The 12,936-nt window shown below is 34.4% G+C and overlaps 1 protein-coding gene and 1 non-coding gene across 2 annotated transcripts; both read left to right on the top strand.

The window, feature by feature from the left end:
- The first annotated feature begins 4,242 nt into the window (after positions 1-4,242).
- On the top strand, positions 4,243-8,786 carry LOC110777789 (squamosa promoter-binding-like protein 13A). The gene is made up of 4 exons (XM_021982376.2): positions 4,243-5,592; positions 5,714-5,847; positions 7,259-8,047; positions 8,522-8,786. Exons 1-3 carry the CDS (start codon positions 4,937-4,939, stop codon positions 8,029-8,031), a joined length of 1,563 nt encoding a protein of 520 aa, XP_021838068.1. The 5' UTR covers positions 4,243-4,936; the 3' UTR covers positions 8,032-8,047; positions 8,522-8,786.
- A 572-nt stretch (positions 8,787-9,358) lies between these two features.
- TRNAD-GUC (transfer RNA aspartic acid (anticodon GUC)) lies at positions 9,359-9,430 on the top strand. Its single transcript has one exon. It is a non-coding gene; the product is annotated as a tRNA-Asp (tRNA).
- Positions 9,431-12,936: the final 3,506 nt, after the last annotated feature.

The raw sequence follows: 12,936 nt of genomic DNA, 5'->3' as shown, positions 1-12,936 counted from the left end.
CTCTGTTATTGAAATCATTGTATCTCCTTCTGTCTGCTGCAAAAGCATGACTCTCATGATGCTGAATTGAAGGCATACTGAGTTCTCTTTGCTTTTCTTCTTGAGCCAACCTTCTATAGGCATGTGATATAGTTGGAAGTGGTTGCATCATGAGGAGATTACCTCTTGCAGTGGCTAAATGCTCACTCAATTTCATGAGAAATTGCATAAGTCTGTGATCCTGTTGCATCTTAGCAATCTTCTGTGTCAAATTACATGTGCACATATTACAAGTGCAACTAGGCAATGGATTTGCAGCACTCAATTTATCCCAAACTGACTTGATTTCAGTAAAGAAATCTGATATGCTTTGTGTTCCCTGAGTAACTTCTGAAGCTTGTTGTTCTAATGCAAACAATTGAGGTCCATTAACATATCCAAATCTATCTTCAAGATCCAACCATATTTCTCTGGCTGTGTTAAAATACATTACACTTTTTGCAATGTTTGATTCTAGGTTAAACAATAACCAAGATATCATCATGTCATTACATCTCATCCAAGCTGGATATGTAGCATCAGTCATTTCTGGTTTGTTTATAGTTCCATTTACAAACCCTAGCTTATTCTTAGATGACATGGAGATCATCATGCTTCTTCTCCAGTCACCATATGACTCACCTTCTCCTTTAAATTTCACAGAAATTAATTGATTTGCAGTATTGTCTGTAGGATGTAAGTAGAAAGGGCTAGAAGGATCTTGATTAGGATGAAGTTGTGTTTGTGCCATTGTAAAAGAGGATCTAAACTGATTTTTGTGATTTAGGAAGTAAAAACAGTAGATTATGATCTCAAAAACTACTCAGCAGAAGCACAGATGGTGAAGAAACAAAGAATCTACTGCAGGAATTTCAAACAAAGAATTTCAGAGAAGAGGAAACAACAGACCTCCAAATTTGCAGATTGAAACTTCGGATTTTGAAGAAAAAAATACTGGAATTCTGGAATCAACTAGAATTACTGGTTCTGGATCTTTAACGCCTGCTCTGATACCATGTTGAAATCAAGCAGAAATCATGAACTGAACACAGAGAATTTGGTGCTCAAACAGCCATTGAAGAAGCTGTGTAAAAGCTTATATTTAGAGAGAGATTGAGTGTGCTGATACAGCTTAGGAATATGCTCAACTGAGCGTACAAAGAAGGAAAGGCTAGCTATATAAACTACCTGAATGCAATGCTGTCATAACCAATCAGCTTGCAGGAAATAAACTAACAACCAATCATAATCATCCTAGGTGGCATAAGCTAACAAACTAGCTGACACAATAACAGAATCTGTTATGAGGGAAATAATCAAGTGAGACCAGCTCCACCTTTGTTATTGTGTGGATGACTTGCTGATGAAGTTACAGCCACTGATGCAGTAGATGCAGTATAACCAACAGTAGTAAATATGAAAGTGATGTATTTTTAAGGTATTAAATACCAAAATTTCCTTATATTGACAATAATAATTATCAATGATACATAAGTATTAATTAATATGTTATTATTAATTACTCTCAATACAATTATAAGGAAAAAACTTAATAAACACTTTTAAAATTACGCGTACATCACAAATCAATGGTCGTTTTTTTTTTGTGGGACGCAAATAATCATAATATTAGTTATTTACATTAATTCATTAATTGAAAGTAATAACTTCCAATAATCATAATATTACTTCTTTACATTAATGCATTAAGTGAAATACTCGTAGGGAGTATCAAAGAGTTATTTTTTCGTCAGTGATAAAGTTCCATCACGGAGTATGAAGAGGTTTATTTAAGAGTTAATAAAAAAAATACAAATCGGTCAAATTTGTACTTGAATTTTATAAAATTTGGATAATTATTACAGAGTAATAATTTATATTATTAATAATAACATAATTACAATATAATTATTAATATAAGAACTAAATATATTTGAACTTATAGGACCTTAAAGAACTTATAGAAACTTATAGTACCGTATTTGACTTATAGGACCTTATTTAACTTATAGGACTTTAGAAGACCTTAATCGACCTTATTAAATCTTATTTCTTTATTTAAAATTTATTAGATTATCAATATTCTAATGGCTAAAAGTTAAGTAATAATCTAATAAATTTTAAATAAAGAAATAAGATTTAATAAGATCTTATAAGGTCCTCTAAAGTCCTATAAGTTAAATAAAGTACTATAAGTTCTTTAAGGTCCTATAAGTTCCTATAATTTAAATAAGTTCAGATAAGTTTAGGTCTTATAAGTGTGAGTAATTGTGTGCCACGTCGAAAGATGAAGCAAAGAGTTTCTAGTATATGATCTAAGTGGGCTACTCCTCCTATTGCCAATTGGTTTTAATTTCAATGTAACGCCACTTGGGTTATGTTAGTGGGTTTCTGTTTTCTCCTTAATTCCTCCACCTGTCATAACATTATATATATTTTTAAAAAGGTATTCTTATAGATAATAGAATTCTCTTACAATAATATGTAAGGTAGACTTTTAGTCGCATTAAGTTTCATAATACGGAGTTTAATTAACACTGATATGTTATAACTCATCTATGAATATGATCAATGAAATCATACTCTAATTCACCGTTTCTTGTATATAGTTGGACAACTTGTTAGGTTGGTTAACAAGTTTGAAACTCGTTGTAATTGGACTAGATTATGATAGAATATGGGAATTCGAGTGTACAAATTAAATGCTCCAAAAAGACTTTATAAACAATGCATGGTGACCACAAGATGTAAGACTAAAAGTAAAATGTCCTCAATGAAGGAGACACCACCTTATGTTCTTCAAGAGAGCTACAAATTAAACTCACAACTAGTTTGATGCCTTACTACACTGACCACCTTTTATTTTATTTTGTTAATAACATCAATTCGTTTAATAAAAAATTATACAATATCTTAAAGAAATCAAAATCTAACAAATGCTAAATAATGTAATAAATTTAGTCCAATAAATGTACTTTTTTAATCAAAACTATAATCGACTAGTCAATAGATCTTGCACTGTGAGGCACCTCTCACACAGATGGCATATATTGCATATACAGTCATTCACTAGAAAGTCGATTTAACAGGTTGTTGTAGTCGTAAAGATGATTTACATCCAATTTATCTCGATTTCTTGTTTCTTTGCTTAAAATCAAATAACCATTATCTATTTTTTATTAATTCAATTTGTATGTTTTTTTGGTGCAAATGAGCCGTAAGGGAAATATAAATTACAAATGGGAGGATTCGAATTCGTGGCCTATTGTATACAGACCCTCATTCTTAACCACTATACCAAAACATCACTGATTAATTCAATTTGTATGTATTGTTAGATTTTAAATTATGTTGTACATGTCGTATGACTTTCAATTAATAGTATCACACTCACACGAAATGATTAATAGTGTCACACTCATACGCAATGACACTAAGATCATGTTTATCAAACACCAACATTTTGGTTTTCAACTTAATAAAATATAATATTTAACCTTTTTTCTCCCCCCAACACCAAACCAACATTAACACATTTAACAACATTTACCAAACACCAAAAATATCATCTGTTTCCTACATCATCCACACCACCCTACATATATTTAACAAAATAGATTTAGGTCATTAAAATCATTTTGCAATTAAAAGAAAAAGATAATCAATATCTCTGGTCCTCGTATGCCACATGTTAAACTCTCTATACAAGATATTGGTTTTCATTTGGTGTTTATGAACACCAATTTTTCTTTTGTTTCATTCTCTTTCTTTCTTTCTCACTTATCTCCCTACCTATTTTATTACTAGTCTTATATGCACGTGATACGTGCGAATATAAGAAACAGATTTGAGTTATTACATTTAAACCTGAATAACATGTAAAAAATATAATATGAATGCGATGCCTGCGAATATAAGAAACATATAAGTTAGATAAAGCCAAACGCATATAAATAGATAGATTAAAATGGTGAGAATTTATCTAAGGAGCTAGATTGATTGAAATATTCTTTTGCGTTTTTCCTATTGGATAAGTTGTCATTATATTCTGTATTCTATAAGTGGATGGTATTTTAATAATCCAAGGGAGACACCAAAAGTGAATTTACTAAAATAACATCACCTTTCACTTATGTAATAGAGATTTTTTTATTTAATTCTCTCACCAAAATACCAAACTAAAGTGTTTGATAAACATGTTCTAATCGGATACCCTAACATGAGCCCTTGCCGGGAAACAGACACTAAAACATGGCAAAAACGTCAAAGGTTGGTATGGACATTGGATTTTCTCCATATCTTTTTCTGACAAAAACAGCTGCCTAAAAGGTTGTGGAAAATTACATCTTCACTGATAAGGAAAGAATTCAGCAAAGCTCACTGCCCTCTTCTTCTTCTTTTACAATTTTCTTTCCACTATAAAAGTGGCCAGAAAAACCCTTCATTAAGCTTCCCACTTGTAAATTTGATAACATAACACCAAAAAAACGATCTTTTTGCTTCATCACTCCATCAAAGTGCTGGTAATCTCTTTTAATTTGCTCTTTAAGCAAGTTATTGAGCTCTTTTTCATTGCTCTTTGTATTCCAGTAATTGGGGCCATTGTATCGGTCTGATTGTTTCTTTGATGGGTTTTTGTTTGCTATCTGGGTTCTCTTGATTTTGCTTTTTCTGTAATGGGTTTCTTCAGAAATTTGATTTGCTGCAAATTTTCAGCTTCAAATTTGAGAACTCTGGAATTTAGTTGCTGAATTGCTGATTATCTTTAATGTAGGTTGGCAATAGTGCCAAATTTTAGCTAAATCAAGCGATTTTGATTGTTTGGTGCTAAAACATCATATTAGGGGAATTGTATGCCAAGATTTTATTGGGGGGGAATTTGCATGTGGTGTTTGGCATTTTGATTTTGCTGCATATTATGGAATCCTGGTGCTTTGATTCACTAAATAAGGGTTTTGTATCAGATGAAACAATCTCACCATCTGATTCTATTATTAGAAACAAAAGTGTATTAATGGGATGGGAATTCAAGCCCTCTTTTAGCTATGAGGATAGTATGTTAGTCTCTAGTCAACAATCCGTCGAAAATGGTTGTTTTCCTGAAGTGGGTATTGCAGAAATGATAAGAAAACAATGTCCTCACGATTCAACAAGGAATGTGTTAGAGGATAATGGTAGTATTGGAGATTTGTATAGTCCCAGTTTGGTCACTTCTAATGTCATTTCTGGAAATGATGAATCGAGTTCTAAATTTTCAAGCTCGGTTATGGACTCGAGTAGCCGAGAATCATCACTAATTGATTTGAAATTGGGTGGATTTGGTGATATACCAAACTCTAATTCAATTAGAACAGCCCATGTTTTATCTTCAGCTGAGTCTTCAACACTACCAAAAAGGGCTCGAGTAACAAGCTTGAGCTCTCAGGCTGCATATTGTCAAGTTTATGGCTGCCATAAAGACCTCAGTTCCGCGAAAGCTTACCACAGGAAGCACAAAGTTTGTGATGTTCATTCGAAAACTTCTAAAGTTATTGTTAATGGTATTGAGCAGAGGTTTTGTCAGCAATGTAGCAGGTTGGTATTCTTCTTCATCCTTCATACACTTTTTTGCATCTAGATATGAGACAATTTTCCTGGCTTGCAGTAAGTATTGGTAGCTATTAGTTGTTCTAATGGCTGGTTTATGGTGATACAGGTTCCATTTGCTGGGTGAATTTGATGATGGTAAGAGAAGCTGCCGTAAGCGACTTGCAGGTCACAATGAAAGGAGGAGGAAACCTCAAGTAGGCTTTAGTGGTAGAAGTGGGAGATCATATCAGTCATACACTGGTAACTTCCATTTACCCTCATGAATCTTTTCTAATTTGTTGCTCCTACATAGGCAAGTGTAGGCTGTAGAAATGTGATAATTTTAGGTTGTGGATAAAAAATGTCACTTTCAATCAATCTGCCCATAATGCATCATCATGGGAGTCCTTTTTGGCAATTATTGGGGGGCTTTCTAACTCGTGATGATGATTTAGTCCACGTCTATAACTCTAGATTTTGATTAGAATTCGGTCATAATTGTTAGCAAAATATCTTCCTGCAAATGTATGTTTGCTGTACATCTTAAACTTTATTTACGTATTGCTTATCAAACTAATAAATGGATCATGGTTACCTTTCAATACCCTCCGATTTTCTCTAGACCCTCTCTGATCCATAAGGTGATAAGGCTACGATTTGGAGTACGTACCTGGTATTTGTTTTCGAATTGAAAAAGTCTACATTTTAAATTTTTAATCCTACATGATTTTCTTAAGCAGAGTTGTTGGTGGTTTAGAAAAATATTCAATAGTTCAATTCATTTATCAGGAGAATACCCTAAAATAAACTGTCCTAAAATATGATTATCCTGCATTGATTTCGACAAGTATCCATACAATCTATCAGGGACAAGCCACTCAATACTTCACGAGATTCACCTTCCACAAGAAGAAACAAAAGGAAAGAGAAAGTGGTTGAAGTGTTGAACTATTTCAGGAGGTTGAGAAAAACAAATTTTGGTGCTGAAAGGCTATTGTAATTTTTTGTAATCCGTTTTCTCTTTCTTCTGCATTTTATCTCTTGTAGTTTGTTCAGTCCAAAAGAAAAGAAGATTATATTAACTTGACTCCTTTGCTTGCTAACCTAGTGTCTTCATTACCTGGTCACCATAATGCGACATTATCACCCATATATGGGGAGTTACCTCCTAAAAGCTGGTTAAGCGATTGATGACATGCCATGTTCCTAGACTTCGTGTTGCTTTCACTAACATGTATCTTTCCTGGGATTCTTCACTACTTTTTTGGATACATTATTGGCTGCCAATGCTTGAGTACATGTTTTGTTTACTCAATCCTTTGACTATAACAAGAAAAATAACTGATAAGTATGCACCTTAGTCCTGTAGTTTTCTTGAGAAGCACTTGGACCTGTTTGAGTCTACAAGATGCATATTTCGCACTCCTAACAATCATTATATGGCTATAGAGTATAATATTTTCCCACTTATTTCTGCTTAAACGTGATATTTGGTGTATTTCATGGAAACAATGTCACGCCTTTTATTGCCTTTCAACTTCATGATAGCATCACTTCCAAAACCCAGATGATGCCTTTTGAACTTAGGTTATTATTTTGACCTTTTATTTTTCTGTTAATTTATTCTCAAGATGCTATTCGATAACAGTGTAATCTTTTTTATGCTCGGCAGGAAGCAATTTTCAGGGGTTTACACCAACATCAACATCCTTTATTTGCCAAGATATACTTCCAAGAGGCACTTCCCAATCAGACACATATGGAACAAATGATTGGGTTAAGCATATAAAGGTCGAGGATGGAACAGGATATGCTCAGAAGCAGTTCCCTTTCATTGACAACACAAATAACAGTGAATCACAAATCGCTGCTGGCGAGAATGTCAGTCAATATACACACGAATTAGTCTCACGTTCCTTGTATCAAAGAAACTCACCAAGGAGTGAAGACTTGGAACTTTTGGATGCAGCATCAACCATTCAAGGATTACCAGGAATATCAGAAACCGGTTGTGCTCTCTCTCTTCTGTCATCTCAATCAAGAAATTCTTCAGGTCAATCATCAACAATGCCTGGAGATCACCCTTTAATTATACCAAGCAGTAGTTCACACTATAGTGTGAGCGAAGTCTCTGAAAAAATATTCGGAGATGGCACGCAGGCTTTGACATATGGAGATCAAAACAGTATGATTAGCATTAATTCTATGGGAAGATATCAACCAAGTTCCATGTTAGCGCTTACTAATGGTGAAGCTGCACACTTTGGAAACGAGATACACCACAATTCCAATTATATGAACTTGAAGGATCATTTGTTGTGTGAAGATGGGACTACTATTGATTTGTTTCAGTTGTCATCTCAACTGCAACGAGTGGAAAACCAGAAGCTATCTGAACCTCTGAAGCAGGAAACCGAAGGTTTTTGCTCTCTTAGAATGACATGAGAGACCAAAACATGAGGTATGAGCTCATCATGAACTTCATCACTCTAATTAGAAAGCAAACAGAGATCAGCGACTCTCCATGACCGCCATCATATTTCAGTTCTTCTGTTGTGGCATCATTCTTTAGTCAAACAGCTGTGTTTTCTGTGAGATTGACTTTGATTTTCCAAGTTACAAACATAGCCAAGTTCAGATAAAATTCTGCCTTTCGATTTCTGCAACAAGAATCACTGGCTTTCAATATCATATGATATCAAGATTACGTGAACATTATATTTTTACCCATTCTTTGATTCTGTTTTTTGCACTTGCTCCTATGATCATGATTCATGAAAACAAAATTTAGTTGCAGAAGCATTTACTTTTGTTACACAATCTTCATGAAAGTTGCATCTTCCCATATCCTGAATGTGATTTTCTTCTTGCAAAATTTTGACTCTTATTTTGCCTTCACTGATGAACACATATTTGAATTTTCTCTGTTAACCAGGGTCAAAGCGGTTTTGAAGCAAGACAACTCACATAATAATGTTAATTAGCCTGCTTATTGGGAGGCTCACATTATAATGTGGCTGAATCAACCAAATGAAAAAGCAACAATAGACTGGTTTTGATGCAAAACCCAAATTCAGGGGAAAAGAGGAGTAATTAAGGTCGTTCCTATTATAATTTGCATTTTACAACCAATTTCACAGTCTGTATCAAATAGCTCAAGCCCATTGTATAATGCAGGACATGCATCTTTCTTTGATTTTATTACTCCCTAGTACTGAAATCATGAATTGTTTTTTTTTCCTTTCATTTAAAAGTTATCAATTTTGTTTTTCAGGGTCCAAAATCCGAATTTGGTATACAAACACTCAAAAATAATAATCTATTTATTTATTTATTTAATTTAATATACAAATCGAGTGGTATCATTAAGGAAAACAACGGGGTTGATTCCAAAGGGCAACACAAACTTTTAAATAAGACGGGTATACAACAAATATTGTAAAATGGATATAAAATTATGTATGTTGATTAAAAGTCACCTCGATAAAAGTAGTTTATTTTTATTTGATTAAATTCTCTCTTTACAAAAATTTAACCAATAAAAATCACTCATACAGTAGTAGACTAATAGATAAAGGAAATAATTTTATATTTTATTGTAAAAAACAGGCTATTATAGTCAAGAGGACACAAACTATGTGAGAGACTGAGGGGGAGAAAATGTAAAAGGGTTGTTAATTATCTTGAATTTCTGTTTTTTCAGACTTTTAGGTGGGCAACCTGTTTAGAAAACTACTTTACCAACTGAAAAGTATTCATTTATAACAACAAGGTCGTTGTAGTATAGTGGTAAGTATTCCCGCCTGTCACGCGGGTGACCCGGGTTCGATCCCCGGCAACGGCGTTCTTTTTGAAAAAATGTCTTCTCAATAAAGAGTGTTCTTTTTCTAAATTGTTCACGGGAGACTAAAGTGTGTTATTTCTCCTTTCGTTTCTGTCGGTATATACTTTCAACAAAACCTTTTATTTTCAGAAAACGGCCAATATGAAAAGTTATACGGAGTATTTCAAAGTGTGTTATGTGTATTTCGACAAACTTAGAGTACACTCATCGTATACAACACTTAGTATTGAAATATTTTGTCTTTAAATCTGATTTAAGGAAATTAAGCACGTCGTAAAAGAGCTAACTTTTAGATATTTTATTACTCGTATATTTTTGTAGTGCGTAATGAGTGCTGCAAAGGGTAAATTATATAATGTGGATTGAGTTTGTTGTTTCCCTTTTTTTCTTTTTTTAAAGATGGAGAGGCGTGGAATAGAACCTAAAACATATCATACCAGCCACAAGTCTTCTGTCTTCATGTGTTATCCACTAAGCTAAGACTCCCTATATATTGGTTTAGAAAAGCTTATAACAGCACAATGACACTGTAACTTTAAATTTAAATTCCATGGGTTTTTGTTGTTTGGTTTGTTTGAAAAAGGATTCATATAAGTATTAAAATCAAATTTTAAGCATATAGCCTATTACAATCCAAATTTAAATTCCTAGTTGTTGTAGGTTTTATTTAGTTACCTCTTCCCCTGCTCCGTATATAAAGAAGGTAACCCCCATTTAAAAAAATTACTCCGTAGAAAATTATTCCTAGTCGTCACCAATAAGCAGCGATGGACATTATGAAGATCGTGAAAAAAAGTAGTTCACATAAGTATCTTCCTTTAGAGCTAATAATCGAGATACTGACAAGACTACCCGTCAAATCTCTTATACGTTTCAAGTGTGTTTCGAAATCATGGTATGAACTAATCAACAATGACGACCACTTGATTAAACTCCATCTTAGTCGATCAGATACCACTCTCATCTTCTCCCCTTCTGGAACAAACCATAAAATTTACTCTTTCGCTTACCATCAATCTGACTACGTCCATGTCAATCAGCTTTTTTACCCTACAAAAGAGTTTCCTAACCCTGGTAAAATTGTAGGTTCATGTAATGGATTACTCTGTTTTGAACCTGTTGGAAGTATAGGTAGTGATGCTTCAAAAGAATGAAAATTGTGCTTGTCCCACATTGACAAAAAATAAGAGTTTTACCCACTTTATATATCCTCACTCCACTAATAGGTTTGTTAGAAGACTTGAGAGGAGGCTCTAGGCCACCGCACACGCGCGTGCGGGCTGGGCCTGGGGTGCCTTTTGCCACCAATCAATCCCGTGTAACGGCTAGTTGTTGTATTTTGGTAACCGAATATTTTCCATAACGGTTACAGATTTTATTCCGGAAATTGAGTCGTTCATTGATTCTAATTGATTACCAAATTTATTTCCTTCCCGAAATAATTCTTCAGCCTTCCGTTATTTATTTTGGCTTCCTCCTTCACAAAGAAAACACAGAAAAATTGCTCTCCGAAAATTTTCCTCTCAAACACATACTCTCTGATTCATTTTGGGCAACGTTCAATTTCGTTTTCAATCTATCTTTTTGTACTACACCAACGAGATAGATGTCGTGTAACCCTGGAGGTTGATTGTCAAGAGGCCGTGTGTACGTAACGGGGCAAATTCAACTTTAGGGCAGTGTTCATACACGCCACGACTTGGTTAAAGATAAGTTTATTCGTTCATTACTAGTCATTGTTCCTACAATCTAAAGTTGAATTTTTTCTTCCGTGTTTTATTTTTACAATGGCTGGTCATATCCCTACTGCTATCCCTTTTACTTCTGCCATGCTTCCCAACCCTTTCATCCCTGATATGTCTAAGTTAGATCCTTTCGATGGGAAGAATTATAAGATGTGGTCTGATAAGATGGAGTTTTTCTTGGGTCAAATTGGGGTAGATTATTGTCTTACTGTTATTGCTGCCCCTGCTAATTCCACTAGGGATTTTGAGAAAGATAACAAAACCTGTCGTGGGATGTTGTTGCACTACATGACTGCTTCTCTTTATATGATTTATAATAAGTCTAAGAATGCTATGGAAATTTGGGATGCTCTGAAAACTAAGTATGGAACTGATGCTTTTGGGACTAAGAAATATGCTTGTAGTTGTTGGTTAAATTTCCGTATGACTGATGATAAGCCTGTCCTTGATCAAGTTCATGAGTATGAACATTTATGTGCTGATATTGTTGCTGAGGGTATGAAAATCTGTGAGCTTTTCCAAGCCAATTGTCTCCTTGAGAAATTACCCCCTTCTTGGCAAACCTATGTCCATTCCATGAAACACAAACAAAAAGACTTTACCCTTCAAGAACTCGTTTCCCACATTAAGATTGAAGAGCAGAACCGTATCCAAAGCAAGGGAAAAACTACTGACCATTCTTCCTCTACTGCTAATCTTGTTGAAACTAAAAGAAATGCAAGTTATAATAAGGGACCGAAAGGCAAGGGTCCAAATCAGTTCCATGGTACAAGGCGGAACAACAACAACAAGGAGAAAAGGCGGTTTAAAGGAAATTGCTATACTTGCGGTAAGTATGGTCATTCAGCTAGGGAATGCAGGCAAGGACATGGACCTGGGAACAAGCCAAAGGAGAACAAGCCTCAAGCTAATCTCACTGAAAACATCATTGCTGCTGTTCTGTCCGAGGTGAATCTGGTGAGCAACGTGACTGAATGGGTTGTTGATACTGGAGCAACTCGCCACATTTGTTCGAGCAAGGAAATGTTTCAAGACTATAAAAAAGTTTCTGAAGGAGAATGTGTCTTCATGGGCAACTCAAGCACTGTGAGTGTACTTGGCAAAGGAAAAGTTTTACTAAAGCTTACTTCTGGAAAAACTATTGCTTTGCAAAATGTTTTGCATGTACCCGATATCCGCAGGAACCTCATTTCTGGTGCTTTACTTAACAAAGCAAGTATCAAGTTAACTTTTGAATCTGATAAACTTGTACTTACCAGAAATGGTGAATTTGTGGGTAAGGGATTTTGTAATGGGGGTTTATTTGTGCTTGATGTTGTGACTGATAATAATAATAATTCTGCTTCTGTTTATATTGCTGAGTCAGTTTCTTTATGGCATTCTAGACTAGGTCATGTGAATGTTGCATCTGTCAAGAGACTCAAACAACTTAGTCTTATTTCAGATTTTTGTAATACCTCTTTTGACAAATGTGAAGTTTGTGTAGAAGCTAAGCACCCGAAAAAAGCCTTTAATAAGAATGTATGTGATCTTCTACCCTACTAGAACTAATTCATAGTGACTTAGGCGACTTTAAGAATTCCATGAGTAGAGGAGGAAAACGTTATTATATTACCTTTGTAGATGATTTTTCTCGTTATTGTAAGGTCTATTTATTGAGTACTAAAGATGAGGCAGAAGAGAAATTCCATATTTATAAGGCTGAGGTTGAAAACCAATTAGACCTGAAAATAAAGAGAGTTAGATCAGATAGAGGTGGTG

This window comes from Spinacia oleracea, chromosome 5, assembly GCF_020520425.1.
Source record: "Spinacia oleracea cultivar Varoflay chromosome 5, BTI_SOV_V1, whole genome shotgun sequence".
NCBI classification, from domain to species: Eukaryota; Viridiplantae; Streptophyta; class Magnoliopsida; order Caryophyllales; family Amaranthaceae; genus Spinacia; species Spinacia oleracea.
The sequence above is the reverse complement of the archived record's forward strand: the minus strand, read 5'-3'. Positions and strand labels throughout refer to the sequence as shown.

Coding starts and splice junctions, on each gene's coding strand:
- LOC110777789 (XM_021982376.2), top strand. CDS start 4,937: ATGGAATCCTGGTGCTTTGATTCACTAAATAAGGGTTTTGTATCAGAT. Junction 5,593..5,713: donor TTTTGTCAGCAATGTAGCAG/GTTGGTATTCTT, acceptor ATGGTGATACAG/GTTCCATTTGCTGGGTGAAT. Junction 5,848..7,258: donor ATCATATCAGTCATACACTG/GTAACTTCCATT, acceptor TATGCTCGGCAG/GAAGCAATTTTCAGGGGTTT.